This window comes from Lactuca virosa, chromosome 8, assembly GCF_052849685.1.
Source record: "Lactuca virosa cultivar CGN04683 chromosome 8, Lactuca_virosa_CGN04683_v6, whole genome shotgun sequence".
In the NCBI taxonomy this organism is placed as follows: Eukaryota; Viridiplantae; Streptophyta; class Magnoliopsida; order Asterales; family Asteraceae; genus Lactuca; species Lactuca virosa.
In genome coordinates, this window is record NC_136433.1 from 20,568,986 (window position 1) to 20,590,951 (window position 21,966).

At 37.6% G+C, this 21,966-nt stretch overlaps 1 protein-coding gene across 1 annotated transcript; it reads right to left on the bottom strand.

Annotated features, from left to right (window-relative positions):
- Nucleotides 1–5,267: 5,267 nt before the first annotated feature.
- On the bottom strand, nt 5,268–8,403 carry LOC145130152 (uncharacterized). Its single transcript, XM_079064995.1, has 3 exons — nt 7,264–8,403; nt 6,881–7,199; nt 5,268–6,307 (listed from the first exon to the last, which is right to left on the bottom strand). The coding sequence occupies exons 1-3, from the start codon at nt 8,401–8,403 to the stop codon at nt 5,268–5,270; spliced, it is 2,499 nt and encodes an 832-aa protein (XP_078921121.1).
- Between the last annotated feature and the right edge of the window lie 13,563 nt (nt 8,404–21,966).

Below are 21,966 nucleotides of genomic sequence, written 5' to 3' on the forward strand. Positions count from 1 at the left end.
TGCCTCCTCATGCGAGGACAAGTCATCGTCACCCTATAGACGATCGACCGCGTTCATCGAAGTTAATACTAGAATGCTAAGAACCGCAGGACCACCTCCGCAACCAAGAATACTTGAATAAAGTAAAATGGTATGTTGCGTTAAGCCTTATAACCCGGATCATAAAGAGATTGTAGACTGGCACCAGTCTAGGTGTTAGTCGATGGGTTATACAAGAACACGCGCTTCCTATAAACTGGAGGGAGCCAACTCATTGAGAATAGGGCATGTCGTAGAGATTTGTTGGACTACTAGGTGTCCAAGGAATACTATCTCAAAAGAAATAGTAGAACCACCTCCTGAAATAGTCCAGCACTTCAGAAAATCTCTAAGGGCTAAGTTAGCCCTGATCAGAGACTGCTATCCATGAAACAGCGAAGCGAGTAAGAGAATGATTCTTTCCAGTTAGGAATCATACTGTGAAAGCATCGTCTGATAAAACCCCCTATCACACCGACTTTGAGAGTTTCCGTTAGAAACACCTCAAGAGTCAGAAGTGCAGGTCCATTTTGCACTAGGTCGAGATAGATGCCACATAACCAATAGGTACCAGTATATAGCCAATACCTCCGATGATCCAGAAAACCTCCGAAAGCCAATCAGTAGGAGATACGAATCCGAAGACGACCTGAGCCTTCTAAGAACCAACCCGGGAACTACACCCTCAATAAGAGAGAACTTTTGGAACTGCAAAATGGCGATCACGCCAGTGATGATCTCACCATAGAAGTACATTATGTTCTAAGTACTCGAAAGCTCTATCTTCCCAAGAGCGTAGGACCATCCGAGATTCTTGATAAGAATTGGTCTAGCATCCGCCAGACCTCAACTACTTTTGGAATTCCATAAATTCCACCCAAATCTATCCACATCTTAGACTTGGAAAAGTACTTGTCCGACGTGACCCTCGAAACCCCACTCGTTGAGATTGAAACCATTGAGAACCCCAACTTCGTGGAAGAACCTGTAGAAATCATGGACCGAGAGGCCAAGCGAACGAAATGAATCCGCATCCCAATCGTGAAGGTTCACTGGAACACCAAGTGTGGACCGGAGTCACTTGGGAGCGCGAGGACCGATCGAATAGGAAGTATCCTCATCTCTTTACTCGATTGTTCATACCTACTTCCTTGCCTAAACTCTAATTTCGGGACGAAATTCCCTCTAACGGGGGGATGATGTGACAACCCAAAATTTTCTATTGCCTAGAAAGCTCAGCCAGTCAACCCAATTAGTGTCAGACTTATTCCTGCTATCATTTAGCACAATCAAAAGTCTGTTCGAGCGTTCCGAGCCTTGTACACTTAAGGGATAAGTGTCGGGGTTTATCTGCCGAAGCTATAGTACAACGAACGGGCCGGAAACACATCTACCTGGAGTTCACGGCCACCACATGTGAGTTTACGGCCGTAAACTCTATGTGGGCCGTAAACTCCACCTTAAATGGTGAAATGTGGCCATTTGTTCATTCCCTCCTTTTCCTTTGGCTGAAATCCTCTCAACTATCATCCCGATCTTCGTCCCCGATCTTCAAAACTCGTAAGCTTCTTGTCCTAACTAGTTGATATGTTACTTGGTCTAGTGATCTTACACGATTTCATCCATGAAATCATTCCATTTGTGTAGATCTTCAAGTTTCACCAAGAACACCAAGAACACACACAAGTGTTCTTGGCCAAAAATCGACCATTCGAGCTCCTAGATCGTAAGTACTCTTGTTCTAACTCGTTGTATACTAGGTTTAACATGTTTAGGGCTTAGAAACATCAAGAATCAATGGATGAATGAGAGTTTACGGCCAAGGCATGTTCTTGGGCCGTAAACTCCCTTTAAAGGTGCAAAGTTGCCCTTTCTTCCTTCCTTAAGCCCAGAACTTAGCCTAGAACCAACCACCATTGGACTAGGGACCTTAAACATCAAAGAAACCATGTCCTCATAGAGTTTACGGCCGTAAACCCTTAAGGAAATGGTCCTTGGGCCGTAAACTCTATAAAGGGGTCATATGGTGCCCCTAACACCCCCTATGGCTTGTTTAAAAGACTAGAACCTTGCATGCTTAACCTAGGAACACCAAAACATGAAATGGGTGTGCAAACATGAGTTTACGGCCGTAAACTCATGTGTTTACGACCGTAAACTCCACCAAGGGTCCATTTGGAGCCCTAGTCACTTCCTAAGCCCTTGATTCGAGTCTAGCTTAATTCCTTGAGTGGTTTAAGACTTTTGAACACCCAATGGCACCACTTCCATGAGTTTACGGCCGTAAACTCATGGGGGAAGTGGTCCAGAAACCGTAAACACCCCTAAGGGCCACCATTTGAGTAGTAAACTCCAATGTGAGGCCATACTCTCTTTATATGCAACCCTAGGTACTCCTAGCACTTGTATCAAAGTGTTTTCATGCATTAAGGATGTCCTTACTTGCATAATTAGTTATTAAATGACTAATTAGATACTTAAATGTATCATTACATGTTAAATAGGATTCGCGTGTGTGGTCAAGTCCTCACTTGACACTTAGCATCCTATATCATCCGTTCATCCGAATCACCCACGTCAGGTGAGTTCATACCCCTGAATCAACCTTTTAAATGATTTTAAATGCTTTTATGGGGGAGGGGAATACAAGTTGAACTATAGGGTTATTATATCAATCACATGTGATTAATAACCGTATAGCAAATAGATTTTTGCATGTTAAACTGTTTTATCCAGCTAAAGGTTTTCAAATCTTGTTTTCAGATTCTCTTTTAAAGTATGAAAATCCCTTTTTAGATTATTAAAGCTTTTTCAAAGGTTTTACCAAAACTTCTTATATGCTTTTATATTGTAAAATGCATGCCTATATATGTATAGTTATATAAGTAATGTTTAAAGGACTTAGGAAGGCTAGCTCGCTTTAATTCCTTTTCCTTGTTTGGATGTGGCTTTAGAGTATCGGTTATCCGTCCGAAGGTCGTTTAAATATTAGTTATATATCATGTATACATATATAGTCATAAAAAGTTCTATCAGCCAGTTCATCACCTTTGGGTAGCAAAGGCATCTAGATAACCTCTCAAGTAAACTATAACAGGTATAGTTTAGAAACCAACCATAACATTCACGAAAGAGAACTTAGTTACAACTAGATTCTAAAAACTTATACTTTTAGTAAAAGAAAGGTTTATAGAAATCAAAACACGGGATACATCCTCATGACGCGGATTTTACCGTTTTCGAGCGGTAACCAGAGTTTCCTGGAGGGAGAGCGGGCATTATGTGTATAGATCTATACGGGACAGACACTCCCACATCCTGACTGCTAGCTACAGTCTCGGCTGACCAAGCCAAGGGGTGACAAATATCACATTCATTCCGGCGCCAGCAGGTCGTCAAGTATTCGATTGTCAATCAGTATGGTTACGAGTATCTTCACGCTTACCTTATAATTCATGGCTTTAAGGTAATAAGGATTATCACGGTATTTTCTATATATGAAACCACCATAACCTATTTTCCTAGTTATACACTAGGCTACATTTTAAACCTTTAAACCAACCCACTTAGGATTAAAGGCTATTTTAGACTCTCCGAGGCATATTGTTCATTCAATACTTCCTGGAGTTTGTATTTCCTTGTTTTAGACTCTCCGAGGCGTATTATTCATTCAATACTTCCTGGAGTCGGTATTTCCTTGTTTTAGACTCTCCGAGGCGTATTGTTCATTCAATACTTCCTGGAGTCGGTATTTCCTTGTTTTAGACTCTCCGAGGCGTATTGTTCATTCAATACTTCCTGGAGTCTGTATTTCCTTGTTTTAGACTCTCCGAGGCGTATTGTTCATTCAATACTTCCTGGAGTCTGTATTTCCTTGTTTTAGACTCTCCGAGGCGTATTGTTCATTCAATACTTCCTGGAGTCGGTATTTCCTTGTTTTAGACTTTCCGAGGCGTATTGTTCACTTAATACTTCCTGGAGTCTGTATTTCATTCTTTTAGACTCTCCGAGGCGTGTTGATCATTCAATACCACCTGGAGTCTATGTTTTATTTACTTTTAGCCAGAAGTGTTACTGCTGAGGTAAAAATATTATTTTCCCTATTACTTTTGATTGTGATCTTCTCACATATTCTTTAAAGTATAAAATTATATTTTAATAATGATAGTACCTTTAAGGGAAAATGTTTCTTAATCGATAAACAATTGGGTCTTGGTAGAAGACTACTTTTATTAGAAAATATAGGATTTTCTGGGAGAAATACTAATACTCTGTAAATTCTAATCACCATCATTGTGTGAGATTATTTTGAAGTAAAACACGTATTTATACCAATGTCATTAAATACTTATGAACTCACCAGCATTTAAAAATGCTGATACTCACTTTCAAAATAACTTGTATTCTCAGGTCATCGGTAGACAGGTACACTCCGGGAGCTTTTGCGAAGTCAGCCTAGTACCAAGCTGCAGTTTGTATTATTCTCTGTATTTACTCTTGATGTTGTTGCAACCTATGTAAAATTATTACTATTAATGCAATGGTTGTTGTACTTTGATTACTATACTGCATATGTTGTGATACTTGACATGACGTCCTCCACCCCAGAACGTTTCCGCCATTCCGGTTTTGGGGTGTGACATGTTTCCTTGCTTGCAGCGGCCAATGCAATAAACTCAGATTCCATTGTTGAACTTGTTATATAAGATTGCTTCTTAGATGCCCATGAGATAGCACCTCCACCAAGTAAGAATACCCAACCAGTTGTAGAAGAATGATCTTCTCTATTGGATATCCAACTCGCATCAGAATATCCTTCCAAGACCAAAGGAAATCCTGAATAACACAAACAATAATCCTTGGTTCCTTTCAAATACTTGAAAACACGATGAACCGCTTGCCAATGTTGATTACTAGGATTATGAGTAAATCTACTCAATCTTCCCACTGTGAAAGCTATATCAGGACGAGTGCTAGTCATAGCATACATCAAAGAGCCAATAGCTTGCGAGTACTCCAGTTGAGAAACTGGTTTGCCTCTATTAGGCATCAACTTCATGCTTGAATCCATAGGGGTGCTAACGGGTGTACAATCATTGTAATTGAACCGTTTGAGAATTTTCTCAATGTAATGTGACTGTGTAATAACAAGTCCCTTGTTCACCCGTTTAATCCTTATTCCAAGGATTACATCCGTCTCCCCCATATCCTTTATGGAAAGCTTTGAAGACAACAAATTCTTAGTTGCATTAATTTGATTTTGACCAGTGCCAAAAAATCAACATATCATCTACATACAAGCAAATGATCACACCAGATCCAGATGAATCAAAACGGCTGTAAACACATTTGTCAGATTGGTTTAAAGAAAAACCATTACACAAAATAACTTCATCAAACTTCAAATGCCATTGTTTTGGAGCTTGTTTAAGTCCATACAATGATTTCACAAGTCTACACACTTTTTGCTCATTTCCAGGCAAAACAAAACCTTCTGGTTGTTTCATATAAACTTCCTCGTCAAGATCACCATTCAGAAAAGCTGTTTTAACATCCATTTGATGAATCACTAGATTGTGAATAGCTGCTAAAGCAAGCAACAATCTAATGGTAGAAATCCGTGCTACCGGTGCATACGTATCAAAATAATTGATACCGGCCTTTTGTCTAAAACCTTGTATGACCAAACGAGCCTTGAATTTATCAATGGTTCCATCTACCTTCATTTTATTCTTGAAAATCCATTTACATCCCAAAGGTTTAGAACCAGGAGATAAATCAGATAACACCCAAAGATTGTTCTCCATAATGGATGACATTTCGTCATCAACCGCTTCTTTCCAAAACGCAACATCTCGAGACTCCATAGCTTCCTTAAAAGTCTTTGGATCAGTCTCAAGATGAGAGGAATATGAGTATTTTTTCTTCACTTTATCCCTCGAACCTTCAACCAAAAATAGTTGAAAGTCCTCGCCAAAATTTTTTGCGACTCGACCTCGTTTGCTTTTACGAAGTTGATGTGTTTCTGGAATTGAAACAACTTCCTTTCCATCTGATTTAGGCACCTCACTTGTTCTTGGAATCAGATCCTTTGGTCTTTGAATTGAAGAATACCGCAACTCATCAAAAATCGCATCTCGCGACTCTATAATGGTATGAACGGAATATGCCTCATTAGGTTCTATAACATAAAACCTATAAGCTTTGGAATGTTCTGCATATCCAATAAATATACAATCAATTCCTCTTTCACCCAAATTTTTCTTTTTAGGTTCGGCTAATTTCACAACTGCTCGACATCCCCAAATTCAAAAATAATTCAAATTTGGTGCTTTCTTGTGCCAAAGCTCATAAGGAGTAAGTTTGTTCCGTTTATTAGGAACCCAGTTTAGCACATAATTAGCTGTGAGCATAGCTTCACCCCAAAAGCCTTCACTTAAACCCGAAAAAGAAAGCATCGAATTTACCATTTCCTTTAAAACTCAATTTTTTCGTTCAGCAACAACATTTTGTTGTGGATTGTAAGGAGATGTGGTTTCATGAATGATTCCAACCGATTGAAAGTATTCAGAATCCATGTACTCTCCTCCCCTATCCGTCCTAAGACATTTTATCAAAATACCCAATTTTAATTCGACTTCGGTTTTGTATATTTTAAACTTTTCCAAAGTTTCATTTTTGGAATGTAACAAATACACATAACAAAATCGACTTGAATCATCAATAAAAGTAACAATGTACTCTTTATTTCCCAAGGAAGGTGTAGAATGGAAATCACATAGATCACTATGAATCAATTCCAACACTTCTGATTTTCTATTAACGTTTGGAAACGGTTGTTTCGTGATTTTAGTTAACATACAAGTTTTGCATTTTTCAGAATTAATGTCAAAAGCCAGAAGCAATCCGGATTTTGACATTTCAACCATTCTCTTAACATGAACATGTCCTAATCTATTATGCCATAACATAGAATTATCAAGATTAGGTGCAGAAGTCATAAAAGTAGATTTGACATGTGATGCAAAACAACTTATAACATTTAACTTAAAAACACGTTCACAATAATAACCAAATCCCACAAATATTCCACATTTAGACAACACAAACTTGTTCGACTCGATAACTTGTTTATAACCCATACAATTCAACAAACCACTAGACACAAGTTTCTTTCGAACCTTTGGAACATATAATACATCAAACAAACTAATTGTTTTTTCCAGAAGTAAACGTAATACTAACAACACCAATTCCTAAAATTGGCTTTGATCCTTCATCCGCCATGCGTAAGACGGAACCTTTATTTACTATGTTCAACTTCATGAACCATCGTTCATCATTACACACGTGATGTGTAGAACATGTATCAAGCCACCATGAATCTGTATCAGCCTCCTGTACAAAAGAAACTTCTGGAGTTAGTAGAATAACATTAGGTACTGAACTTACAAGATCAATAGTAAATTGACCTTTGGTTGCAGATTGGTCATGAGACCCACTGCCATCACCAGCACCCTCTTTTCCACTACCACCAGCACCTTTATTTCCAAGTTTCACCCGACAGTCACGTTTCATATGCCCTTTCAAATTGCATCTCCAACACACAAGTTCCTTGGAATCCTTGTATTTTTTGTTGGACCTTTTGTTGTTACCCTCATACTTACGTTTTTTACCCTTGCCCTTGTGATTAGAATTGTCTTCTTTATCATATTCAACCATATGAACTTGGGGCTGTCCAAATTCAGATTTGCCCTTTCCAGTTCCTTTGTCATTCTCTTGATCACGAAGTCCTTCTTCGATTCTCAAATGACTACCAAGTTGAATCAAACTTATCTCTTCCTTTTTATGTTTCAGACGGTGTTTGAAATCTTTCCATGAGGGTGGAAGTTTATCAATCACACTTGAAACAACAAAGGATTCGTCCATGGACATGTTGTGTTGTGTGAATTGACCATAAATTCGTAGGATTTCATTATATTGTTCCATTACAGATCGAGAATCAACCATCTTATAATTGTTGAAATCAGAAACAATGAACTTTTTACTTGAAGCATCTTCAGCAATATATTTAGCTTCAAGTGTGTTCCATAATTCACTTGCTGTTTCAACATTTTGATGAGTGTCAAAGAGGGAGTCACACATACCATTCAGAATGTGACCAAGGAAGATGTAGTTGTCATTCTCCCATTTGCTTCTCCTTCTGATCTGTTCCAGACTTGCAACTTCAACCTCTTCTGGTTTTGGAGTAGAAAGAACATAGACAACCTTCAAAGTGGTTAACCAGAAGTGCATCTTCTTTTGCCAACGTCTGAAATCTTGGCCCTGAAATTTCTCTAATTTGCCAAACGAAGTATTCATGTCTTTCAGTGAATTGCCATCCATCTTTTCCAGAAATCGAAATATCAAACAAGATTGTTAGGGAATTCGAATTAGGGTTCTGGGAAATCTGGATAACAAACAGGAATTGTGTAAACACTTTCCTTGTTTGATATTTTGACCTTATATGCCTTGGGTATCACGAAATCCAAACTGGGATAATTCCTGATGTAGCAATTCAAAATTTAGGCATAAAATCATAATCAATTTGGAGAAGATGAAGAGAGAGCGTTCTGCATTTTCTGTGTGTTTCAAACAGGCGCAGTTGTGCCAGATTTATACAACAACGGATAAATCAAAACGGTTTTCATCTTTCAAGAATGACAAATTAGACCTTGTCACAGTTGATTAGGGTTCAGTACTAAAAATATTTAGTAAATACAAGTGTGCACTCCCGCACCTCTTAACTTGTATTATAACTAAAACATTATTCTTGAAACACTTGTTAAGTCCATTACACTAAAATATATTTGGTGATAAAATCACCAACATAGCAGGCTATATTTGCTGCAACTTATGAAGCCCACATTCCATATTTTAGCCCAAAATTTTTTACTCACCAGTTTAAACGGTATTTATCCGGTTCATTACAACCGGTTCAACTGGAAAATAACAATAACCGGCCGGTTCACACCGGCATAGAATCTAACATAAAATTGGTCCTAATTAAACCGGACACTACACTGGTTCCCGGTTCGATCGGTTCAACCGGTCGGTTCGAACCGGTTTTTAAAACCTTAATGAATACTTAATCATACATAACACGAAAAACACGAAAAGCACGACAAGGAAACGCTAAATCGTCTCAAATTCTTGTCGAATTTTGAACACGAACACGACACGACACGACATCGTGTTTTTACACTTAACATGAACACGACACAAACACGAATTCAGAGTTCAGTTTCGTCGCAATTTCGTTTCGTGTCGTGTATTTTGTTGTGTCGTGTCATAAATTGCCACCCCTAGCTTCATGCGGAAGCACAAAAATTGCGCGGTCAATGTTAGGCAAGAGCCAAGATGTGTCGACTATCACCAATGTGTAAGGCTTTTATTCGATCATCGTAAGCGTGACGTGTGGAAATATTGAAATAACTATCTTAATACACTAGCTAATGGGATGAGTTAATTATTGGTCTCAATCAACAATTTGAAATGGTTGGGGGGGGGGGGTTGGCCATTTCAAATCTTTAGTTGAGAATAATACTTTGTATATCTAGTGTCTAGTGCAAATGACCCATAGTCGGTTATTTTTTCATTTCCATATATCACACTATGGTGATCGGACAAAAATCCTTAAGTATTGGTGATAGTTAACATATCATAGTTTTTGACTATCTTAATACACTAGCTAATGGGATGAGTTAATTATTGGTCTCAACCAACGATTTGAAATGGTTGGGGGGTTTTGGCCATTTCAAATCTTTGGTTGAGAATAATACTTTGTATATCTAGTGTCTAGTGCAAATGACCCATCCCACTGGATGTTGTATAGATATAGTCGGTTATTTTTTCATTTCCATATATCACACTATGGTGATCGGACAAAAGTCCTTAAGTATTGGTGATAGTTAACAGATCATAGTTTTTGTCTAATATTGACCGGGCAATTTTGGTGCTTCCATGTGAAGCAACTAAAAAGAGGGTTGTTTCACCATTACCGTTTATGTGTCCCAAAGTGTTATCTCTCATGACGCATACATGATTCTCCACAAGTCTTCCATGTCTTTGTTCACTATCGATGAAGCAGCAACCATTAGTTGGGTCATCAAACTGGCAATGCTGCTTATAGGTGTTACATAAGGATGGACTCAATAACTTTCTAGTCACCAATGCTTTGTATAAGAGAAACATGATTGTGGTGTAATCATCTCAGTTAGCTTCAATTTGATAGGAAAAATTAAACAACAATTAGTACCAAATGCATATAATAGGATGAGTACAATGACTTTCTATTTTTGATGTTAAGATTAACATTGCCTGATATATATAATGTAAAGTCATAACTCATGAAAACTATTTAGTGGAAAAGCACTTTAGAATGCTATATTTTTTGTTTAATTTCATCTTTAAGTTACCTAAATAAAAGGTCATAACCAACTTATCAAATTGCTATGGTAAGCGTGTGTAATTGAACGACAAATAAAATTAGGGTATTACATCTACTTTATACATTTTTTATGTATATACACAATTAATTATTTATTTGAAAAGGGAGACATGAATTAACAATGATACGTCTCCTTCTAATTCAATAAAATAAATATTTATTAGCAAAATACACTAAATTCTAATCCAATAAACTAAGAGAAATTAAATATCCTCCTACCTTTTATTCCTACCAATCCTCCTACCCATTTAAATGATGACATGTGTCATATTAGTATCCTAAAATATCATTAAATTTCATTAAATAAGCATTAAATATTACACATGTCACCATTTAATTGGGTAGGATGATATGTAGGAACAAAATGTTGGAGGATATTTAATTTCTCATAAAATAAATATAGTAATCGGCAAATTAATACACCAACAAACAATTATTTTAGTATTAAACATAATATCAATTCTCGTTAAATGGGCCGGGTATGTATAAATCACACTACAATAAAAAACATCTTTTATAACCTAATATCTATAGAGACTTCATTTTTTTCCTCATTCTTTTACTCTTCTACAAAATTACTAGAACCGAAGTGCTTTATGTTACATAGAAAAATTACCATCGAGTAGGGTCCTTGCAGGGTGATTCATTGTTGGGGAGGTACTTGCAACTATGTTAATTAGAGTCCTTAGAATGCCTGTTCTTGTTAATGCTTGAAATGATCTAAATGTTGGTGGTCACTTGATCATGTATTCAGGTTGTAAATAAACATTAATTGTGGGAAATTCTTAGAAGGGACAAATAGGTCTAGCCATCTTTTTTCTCAACCAAGGGGTTGGTGCGATTGTTTAAAACATTATCAAGGATTTAATGCATTCACAAAGTTTAACCAAATTGGATAAATGATTAATAAAAAACGAAACGAATCAACACATATATAATAGAACTAAAGGAAACAGAGTATTACAAGGATGATAACAATGTTAGATGATTTTTGGGGAATAAGATGAGAGGAGTAAAGCAATAAGAAGAATATGATGAAGTTGGGAGAAGAAGAAGGTGAAACATACACACAAATTGGGTCTAAAGATAAATAGATCTCGATTTCACTCCAAAAAGATCAACATAAATAGACACGAGTCAACACAAAGATCCCATCTATTCAAGTGGAAACATAATGAACCAAAAAGGAAATAGAGTACCTAGAGGATGCTAGCAATACCAAATGCTTTTGAGAAATAAGATGAGAGGAGTGAAGCATAAAGAAGAAAATGATCAATAAGGGATAAGAAGAAAAAGATGAAACAACAAGTCAATTTGGTATGAAGATCAACAATCTCATTTCAGTGTACATAAGTGGACATGAGTCAAAATAGAAATCCCATGTAGGAAACTTAATGAATTCAACACCAATAAAGAAAGGAAATGATGTACCTGAAAGAACATTTATTTCATCATTTCTTTTCTTTTATACAAAATTAACATAGCCAAAGTGCTTTATGTATATATCGAAAATTACCATCGAGGAATGTGTGTTCTTGCTAGTGTTTGAAATGATTTAAGTGTTAGTGACCACTTATGTATTCAAGTTGTATATAACATAAATTGTGTGAAATTGTTAGAAGCGACACATAAGTTTAGCCATGCATTTTTTCACAACCAAGGGTTTAATGCAATTGCTTACACTTTAAAGCATTACCAAGGGTTTAATGCATTTAAGAGAGTTTAACCAAGTTGGATGTTAGGTGTGCCAAACCCAACAAATAATAGGGGTACAACAGACTCCAAATACACTGTTTTAATGCACTAAAAAGTAGTATAAGACAAGCAGGGTTGAACCACAGAAACACAGGATAAAAGTCTATACCTCTTTGCGCAAGGTACTTTGATCACAAAAGGGAGGGTTTTGTTTGCAAAAGTAAAATAATAAAATAACAGTCTACTTTAAAAACATGCAGAAAATGAAATAAACTTGTAAACAATTTGATTGAAGGTTTCTAGTTCTAGTTCTCAAGGTTGTTTTTCAACTTGATTATGACTTGATGTAATTCATGATTGTTATTCTAAGTTGGTACTGAAAGATATTAACACGCTCTAATACCTCTCGTTTTCCAAATTATTTAACCAAAACACACTCTTTGACTATACCTAACTTTACTAATTCAACCTAAACACACTCTTAGATTGTATTGAAAAATTGCATTAAGTTTTGTACAAGCTTCCCAACAATTTTCATTTCTTCTCATACACTCGGAAGTGTGAAAACATGTGATGTATGTTTTACAATAAGAAAACTTATTGTTTGTTACCAATCATTAACTTAATAGAACAATTAGGTGCCCTAAAAGTTAATTAACTACACAAAAATTCAATTCATGAAAGTAGCCAATCAAACACAAATCAAATTCAAGGATTCTAGTTTAAACAAAAACATAATCACTAGAATAGAATCACAAATCAAACATCAAATCATATGCTTCAAGTCAAGCAATCAACATATTTTGAACAAGAACTATAAATTAGGGTTTCTTAGCCACACATGGCTAAGAACAAATCAATCAAAAATAAAGATGGAATTGGAAATGTTTAATGCTTACAAAAGGAAATCACAAGTTTTGCAATGATTAGTAGCCTTCAAGAATTCCCAAAAATTCTCCCAAAATCGCCAGAGAAAGCTCCAAAGACCGTCTCTCTGTGAAAAGTAGCGACCTCCCTTGTTTAATTAACCGCTCACTTGCTTGCCATAAGACCATGCGTTTTTAGAATGGTCATACTTTTTGCCCATGTGTTTTTGGCATGACCATGTGTTTTTGGAATAGCCCATGCTTTTTGCTAAAAGTCCAATAAGTCTTCACTGTTGGCTCCATCTTCAGTCTAGCTTCACCACGAGTCATGTTGCTCAAATATAAGATGAGAAAGGACAATCATGACCCGTGTCGGTGTGACATGACCTGTATTTCAAATGTAGTCCTTTGCTAGGATGATAATGCAACAATGACTCGGGTTATGTCTTCATGTTTTCTTCCATGGCATGACCGGTCCATCTTAGCATGACCGGTCTATCTTCTCTTCATGCTTCAAAGCTCCATGCTCCAAGTTCCATGCTCCATGCTCCATGCTTCATGCTCCAAGCTCCACGCTCCATAATGCCTGCAAAATAAATCAAAAATAGTGAAGTGCCTGACATTCTTAATGAAATATGCAATTGCCCAAATAATTAACTAAATGCAAGAATTATGAAGTAGAATGCTATGAAAGGACGAAAATAAAAATGCAAAATAGGTGCATAAAATGCACTTATCAAACCTCCCCAAGCTTAGACCTTTCTTGTCCTCAAGAAAGAACAAAATTAAGAATCACCCTAGAGAAGACGATAGGTGACTAAGAAGAAACTAAGATTAAAGGAACGGAAGGAACGAAAAGGACCTAAAGGGAATTATGAGTGAATGCATGCAATAAATGAAAAACTAATGAAAATAACATATGTACAAAAAGATGATTAAGAAAAATGAACCGAAGAAAAATTCAAAAACACGATTTTTTTTTCAAAAATTGCGATATCGACGCTCGGGCATGCCATAGGCCGTGTATTTTTGGACTTTTCCCGTGTTAATTTTTTTTCATTAAAAACCTCGATGACATTGCACGGTTATAAACTTAGGCCATGTGTTTTGAGTCTCGCCCATGCCAATTTGTACATGCCTATGCTGTAATCCTAAAAAAACGTATTTTTTTGGTCTCTCAAAAAAGACACAAAAACATTGCAACACAACAAAATAAAGTGAATAAAAGAAGAATGGAAAGAAATACTCCTGAGTTGCCTCTCGGCTAGCCGCCCTTGTTTCAAGTCTTTGGCTCGACTTTGCCCTTTATATTCACTCGACGTAGTCCGGGCGTTCCAAGCTATCAACCTCCATGTCATTCTCTTGGAAACCTTCATAAAAGACCTTTAACCTGTGACCATTAACTTTGAATACTTTTCCAGATTTGTTACTTTTAATCTCGATTGCACAATGATCAAATACATTAGTAAAAATGAACGGTCCCACCCACCGGGACCGTAACTTACCGAAAAACCATTTAAGATGAGAGTCATAGGGTAATACCTTTTGACCTATCTCAAAGCTCTTATAGGAAAGGTACTTGTCATGAAATGATTTGGTCTTGTTCTTGTGGATGTATGAGTTCTCGAAGGTTTTATTTTGGAATTCCTCCAACTCTTGAAACTTTACCTTTCGGAGAATACCCATTTCATTGAACCCGATATTCTTCATATCATTCATAAACTCGACAATTCCCAGCAACTCATCATCTAGCTTGAATTTTTTTGCAATCTTATTGACTGAATTTTTATCAAATTTCCTATTCAAAACTAACTCTTAAAAATCATGGTTAGTCAACTCAAAGCATTCTTCAGCCAAAGGCTGAACAATATCCATAAAATTCAAACAGTGAACATCACTTGGGTACCTCTTCTCTTCAAAAATATTGAAGTTAATGACCTCCCCATCAAATTCCATTGATAAAGTTCTATTGTAGACATCGATTTTGGTTTTTGCTTTTTAAGAAAAGGTCAACCCAAAAGTATGGAACTTGAATTTGGAGAGTCATCATCTCCCATATCTAGAACATAAAAATTAGATGGGAAAACAAGTTCATTGACTTGAACTAACACGTCCTCTAATACACCTTTTGGGTGTACTATCGACCAGTCGGCAAGTTAAATGATTACACCGGTTTTACTCAATGTTCCTACACCAATTAGTTTGTAAACAGAGTACGGTAGGACATTTATAGACGCACCCAAGTCAAGCATAGATCGAGGTACATGAAGATTACCCAATTTGCAAGGCACGGTAAAGACGTCGGGATCCTTGTACTTCGGGGGCATCCTCTTTTGCAAAACCGCTGGAATGTTCTCACCAAATTTTACCGTTTCATTACCTTTAAGTTTCTTTTTAGATATGCAAAGTTATTTTAAGAACTTAGCATATCTAGGTACCTGTTTGATGGCATCAAGGAGTGGGATATTGACATGAACTTTCCAAAACATTTGCATGATCTCACTCTCCTCTTGTTCTTTCTTTATGCTCACCAATCTTTCGGGAAATGGAGCGATTGGAGTATATTTGACTTCGGTAACGGCTGACTTCTTTTTGTTGGATTTTTATTTATTTTCCTCTTCATTACTCAACTTCTTCACCACTATCTCCTCTTCTTTTTTTTTATCAACCGATATTGATGGTCCATCATAACGCTTTCCACCTCTCAATGCGATAGCACATACGTTGTGCCTTACATTCGTCTCAGTTTGGTCATGTAACTTTCCTTGAGATTCCAACCTACTAACCGAAGTGGCAAGTTGTGAAATTTGTTTCTCTACGTTCTTGATGCTTGCTTTTTGTCTCATTTTGACAGGTTTGGATGCTAGTAGCCAAACTCTTCACTATGTCCTCTAAGGACATACTTGACGAACCCGCTTGTTGAAGTGGATGTTGTGGCTGCCTTTGCTGGAAAGTTTGAGGTTGAAATGATGGTCTTTGTTGGTATGGAGGTGGTTGTCTTGGTTAATAACCCATGCCTTGATTATGGTTCCACCGTTGATGGTCTCGGGGCTGATCATAAGTTCTTTGATTGTGCCCGGAATAGCCTCCCATAACATTTGCTTCTTCATATTTTTCTTCTTGCAATTGAGGACACATATCGGTCGGGTGTCCCACTTGAGTGCAAATACCACAAGGATGGGGTGTGGATTGCACACCTTTGTCATTAGCAATCATCATTACCACCTTAGTCAACTCGGATAGTTGAGCTTCAATTTGAGGAGTGTGCACCTCTTTTACACCTCGGGGTGCATCTGTGTACCAATCTTCATCTTGACTCGTATGCTTTGAATCCTCCGCCATGTTTTTTATGAGATCCCGAATCTCAGTTGGGGTCTTATCGGTCAAAGATCCTCCACTTGAAGCATTAGTAAGTCTTTTTTCCCAAGGAGTCTTGCCTTCAATAAAGTATTGGAGGATTTGATATTCACTAATACCATGCTTTGGGCAATGGGCACAAAGCTTTTTGAACCTCTCCCAATATGTATGAACGGCTTATCTCTTGTGTTGTTTGATCCCAATTATCTCTCTTCTTAGGGATGCAACTTTCATTTCTCGGAAATATTTGTCTAAGAAGAGGCGTGCAAGGTCTACCCATGTGTTGACCGTCCCCGGTGGAAGGTTATAAATCCAATCTTTTGCTGAGTCTTGCACTGCAAAGGGGAATGCCCTAAGCTTGATTTGATCCTCTGTGACATTGTGTGGTTTCATGCCAACATACACAACATGGAACTCTGTGAGGATCTTCATTTTCAAGGCCTCTAAAGGTTGGGAGTAAGTGGATTAGACCGGATTTTAGTTCAAGGTTTGTGGCTGTCGGATATGTGATGCAAAGAGGTTGTTCAGTAACCTCTTGCCTCGCCCATTGGCAAAGGGTTTGTTCAGGTGGTGGATTTGGAGGACCTTGATTCCCTCCATGGTTGTCTCCCATGGTATGAGTAGGAATTGAGGTTGTAGAGCCCATTTTTATAACGAACGGTGAGTGCGGAAGAAGGATATCTCGAGATTAATCGTGTTTTTGTTAGTATGAACACCAAGAACATATTATGAGTTCATAAGAAATAGACTAAGAACAAGAGAGAATAATCATAATATTGTATGAAGAACATGGTGGGAGAGAAACTCTCCCTGGGTGGGAGAACCCACCAACTTTCTCTCTCTAGGATTACATTGTAAGAAAAGTAATCTCTAAGAAAAGTAAAATGAGCTAGCTAGAGTAATAAATGACCAACTCTCCCTTTAAATAGGAGGGAGAGTATTTACACCATAAATACAATAAAGGGAAAATACAACCTAATAAACACTCATTATTTGTGGAGCATTTCCATGCACCAACATTCTCTTCCTAAATGCTTACAAATGATGAGAGATCCAATAAGTGATACAAGGCTATAATACAGTAATCCGACTAGCAAGTGAGGTAATAAAATGAAATCAAGTGCTGAAATGTCTCTGAAACTCTGAAGTGTGTGTGCAGTCTGAAACTAGTCATGAATCTCTGAAATGAAGGTCTTCGGCTTCAAAGCACAACCAATGAAGCAGAAAAAATAAGATCCAAATCTTCAAACCAGTCATAATCACCCGAAGAAGGAGGTCACCATGAGCAAGTAGAAGATCCAATAAAAGAAACACTTCGGCTTCAAAAGTCTGAAAAACATCTTGAGTTCTCGAATCATAATACACCGAAATTCTTCAAAGAATAACCTGCTAAAAATGTGAAGCATCCATAAAATGAAGTCCGGATAAAAATAATGTGAGTCCAAAAACATGGTCCAACAATGTCGAAAATTTGATCCAAGGACCAAAATAAGTGCCACGTCACATTGCCAAAATAATATTCGTCTTCAACATATCACAAATCCAAACTCGTGAGACCATAAGATCTGAACCGGATGCGAACACAAAATCATCTTGTGGTAGAGTCCGAATAATAAATAATCTGAATCGGAAAACATCGAGTAATGCCAAAAATTTGATCCGTAAAGACCAAAAATAAGTGCCACATCGCATCAGTAAATAAATAATCGTCTTCAGAAGTCTTCAAAATCCAAACTCAAACAATCATAATAACCAAATCCGGATGATATTCTCTCCCTATTTTTGATAACCAATGACCGGATATCAAAAATCAACAAATCATCGGATGGAGAGTGTCGGATACCAAGAGCTAATAGAGAAGCTCTCCCTAGATGTATGAAGGGTCTCGATAAGAAACGAGACAGAGTAAAAGAGATACTCTTGCGGTCATGAGGAGGCGGGTGACATAGTTGCTGAAGCTGTGCTGAGAATAATCTGTTGTGCCAAAAATATATCCAAATATCCAAACTGCGGTGCCGGAACACTTGAAGTGGTCTTCAATAGAGAATAAAGTCCACATGCTCAAGATACATGATTCGTCAACCAAAAATCAAGAGCGACAAGTCATAAAATCCCATAATGTGAAGAATGCGAAACAACTTTGTTGATCAATCGCCATTGCGGTGCAAGCATCACAAAAATAATATGAAGTCCGACTGCGGTAGGAATATTCTTCCAATAATAACCGGCATTTAAATGAACCAATGTGACAATCCAAGGTTCGGTTGTGGCAAAAATTGGTGTTAAAAAAAATAATTGGTGTAAAAAAAATTAATTGGTTTTAATAAAAAAATTGGCTAAATAAAAATATATGGTGTAAAAAAAATAGGCTGAATAATAAATAATTGGCGTTAAAAAAAATTAACTGAAAAAAAAATAATACAAAAAAATGGCTGAATAAAAAAAAATGAAGCTTAAAAAAATAAGAAGGCTAAAAAAGGGGGGGGGGGGGTGATGAGAGGGGAGGAAAAAGAAAGGAGGGGAGGAGGGGAGAAGAGGAGGGAAGGAAGGAAGAAGAGAGGGGGGAGGGAAGGCTGGTCGAAGGAGGAGGAAGAGGGAGGAGGCTGAGAAGAGGAGGGTAGTTGCGGGTCTAAGAGGTTGTGGATGAGAGGGGGTGGCTTGGGTGGGAGGTGATTGTGGGTGGAGAAGGGTTGGGGGCTGAAGGAGGAGAGGGGGCGAAGTCTGCTGATGGACCGGAGGCAAGAGGAGGAGCCGGAGTCATGGAGGTTCCGGGTGTAGCCTGATTGCGGGACTGGGAGTTGACTTCGGATGGAGTATCATTGCGAACGAAGTGGGTGCAGTGGAAGGGGGGTGTTGGGTGCGGACGGGCTAGGCTGACTGCAGTAGCTGCGATGCGGTGCCAAGGAGGTAAGCTAGCTGCGGTTCGAACTGCAGTGGAGCGCCTGCGGTCCGGCGCTGCGGTCCGAGGCTGCGGTCCAAGGGAAGACTTCGGTCAGAAGTAAGAAGCGATCCGAACCGAGGGTAACTGAGGGTTTTTGGCTGCGGTTCTAGGGCTGCTGACCGAGGCTGCGGATAGGGACATTGAGGACCTCGGATCAACGGCTGAGAAGGGCTGCGGGTAGGCTTCTAAGGGGACTCCGGTAAGCAGTTTTTGGCTACGGTTCGGGGGTCCGGAAAGGGCTGAACAGGTGACGAAAAATGCTATTTTTTCATGAAAAATGGTACCGCAAATGCCATTTATTCATATTTTAATGAGGGAATCTTTTTATAAAGCATTCTAATTCAAATGTGGGTCTTGGGAAGGCAAAAAGAAGAGTGTGCAGGAGGTTTTTAGGGGACAAAAGGTGATGGGAAAGGACAATGTCACATGGTTTTTGTCTTTTTGAGGGAGAATATAGTGGAATACTCTTTACCCAAAAGAGTAACAAGGACAATTGACTTTTTGCAAACAAATAATACGTCCAAATTTCTTCAAATCAAAGATCCACAGCAACAATTTTATAATTGAGAGATATGGAGATAATACCTCTTATGATGAGAAAAAGTGCTGGGAAAAAGTCTTCAAAAAAAATTCTCCACTTTCTTCATGAATAATAAGCCCATTAATCTTTGTGTCTTCACATCCAAGAAAAAGAACCTCCTGGAGAACATCTTCAACATTTTTAAGAGACCACAAAATTAATTCTTCTCCCATTTTTTTTCTTCCTTTCTTCAACAGCAACAAAAATAATAAACTTTTAAGAACATCTTCTTCCAGCAATAAATAGAACGAGCAGCAGCAGCAACAATTTATTTTACTAAGATATAATCACCCAGAAAATAGAACTAAGAACGAACTTCATAAAAAAAATTCCGGTAAGAAACCCGAAATTTTTTTCTTGCAGAAACACGGAAAAATCACAAGATAATCACCGAACGGGAGTCGTTCCCTTGAACTAATCGTGAGATCTTCAAGGTACGGCTCTGATACCAATTGTAGAGACCCATTTTTATAACGAACGGTGAGTGCGGAAGAAGGATATCTCGAGATTAATCGTGTTTTTGTAAGTATGAACACCAAGAACATATTATGAGTTCATAAGAAAAAGACTAAGAACAAGAGAGAATAATCATAATATTGCATGAAGAACATGGTGGGAGAGAAACTCTCCCTGGGTGGGAGAACCCACCAACTTTCTCTCTCTAGGATTACATTGTAAGAAAAGTAATCTCTAAGAAAAGTAAAATGAGCTAGCTAGAGTAATAAATGACCAACTCTCCCTTTATATAGGAGGGAGAGTATTTACACCATAAATACAATAAATGGAAAATACAACCTAATAAACACTCATTATTTGTGGAGCATTTCCATGCACCAACAGAGGTTTTTGCGGGTGTGGAGTTTGGGATGTTATGAGTAGGTGAAGAGGGTGGAGTGGTACTACTGGATGAGGACGGTTGAGGTGAGAGTGAGAGGGATTCTGTTTCAGTTCTGACACACATGAGTTGGATATGTCCTCCCAAATGTTGATGACCAGAGGGGTAGACGATGAAGAAGTCCCGGAACCCAGTTGCCTCTTACGAAGCTTGGCTTGCTTCCGTAACCTCTTTGCAGTCTTCTCTATCTCCGTGTCAATTTGCAATGGTGTACTTGTACGAGAAGATCTTGGAATACACAATTAGTAACATCGTTTCCCCAACAACGACGCCAATTTGTTAGGTGTGTTAAACCCAACAAATAATAGGGGTATAATAGACTCCAAATACACTGTTTTAATGCACTAAAAAGTAGTACAAGGCAAGAAGGGTCGAACCACAGAGACATGTGATAAAAGTATATACCTCTTTGCGCAAGGTGTACTTTGATAACAAAAGGGGGGGGGGGGTTTGTTTGCAAAAGTAAAATAATAAAATAACAGTCTACTTTAAAAACATGCAGAAAATGAAACAAACTTGTAATCAATTTGATTGAAGGGTTCTAGTTCTCGTTCTCAATGTTGTTTTTCAACTTGATTATGACTTGATGTAATTCATGATTGCTATTATAAGTTGGTACTGAAAGATATTAACACGCTCTAATACCTCTCGCTTGCCAAATTATCTAACCAAAACACGCTCTTTGACTAGACCTAACTTTACTAATTCAACCTAAACACGATCTTAGATTGTATTGAAAAATCGCATTAAGTTTTGTACAACCTTCCTAACAATGTTCATTTCTTCTCATACACTCGGAAGTGTGAAAACATGTGATGTATGTTTTACAATAAGAAAACTTATTGTTTGTTACCAATTATTAACTTAATAGAATGATTAGGTGCCCTAAAAGTTAATTAACTACACAAAAATTCAATTCATGAAAGTGACCAATCAAACACAAATCAAATTCAAGGATTCTAGTTTAAATAAAAACATAATCACTAGAATAGAATTACAAATCAAACATCAAATCATATGCTTAAAGTCAAGCAATCAACATGTTTTGAACAAGAACTATAAATTAGGGTTTCTTAGCCACATGGATAAGAACAAATCAATAAAAAATAAAGATGGAATTGGAAA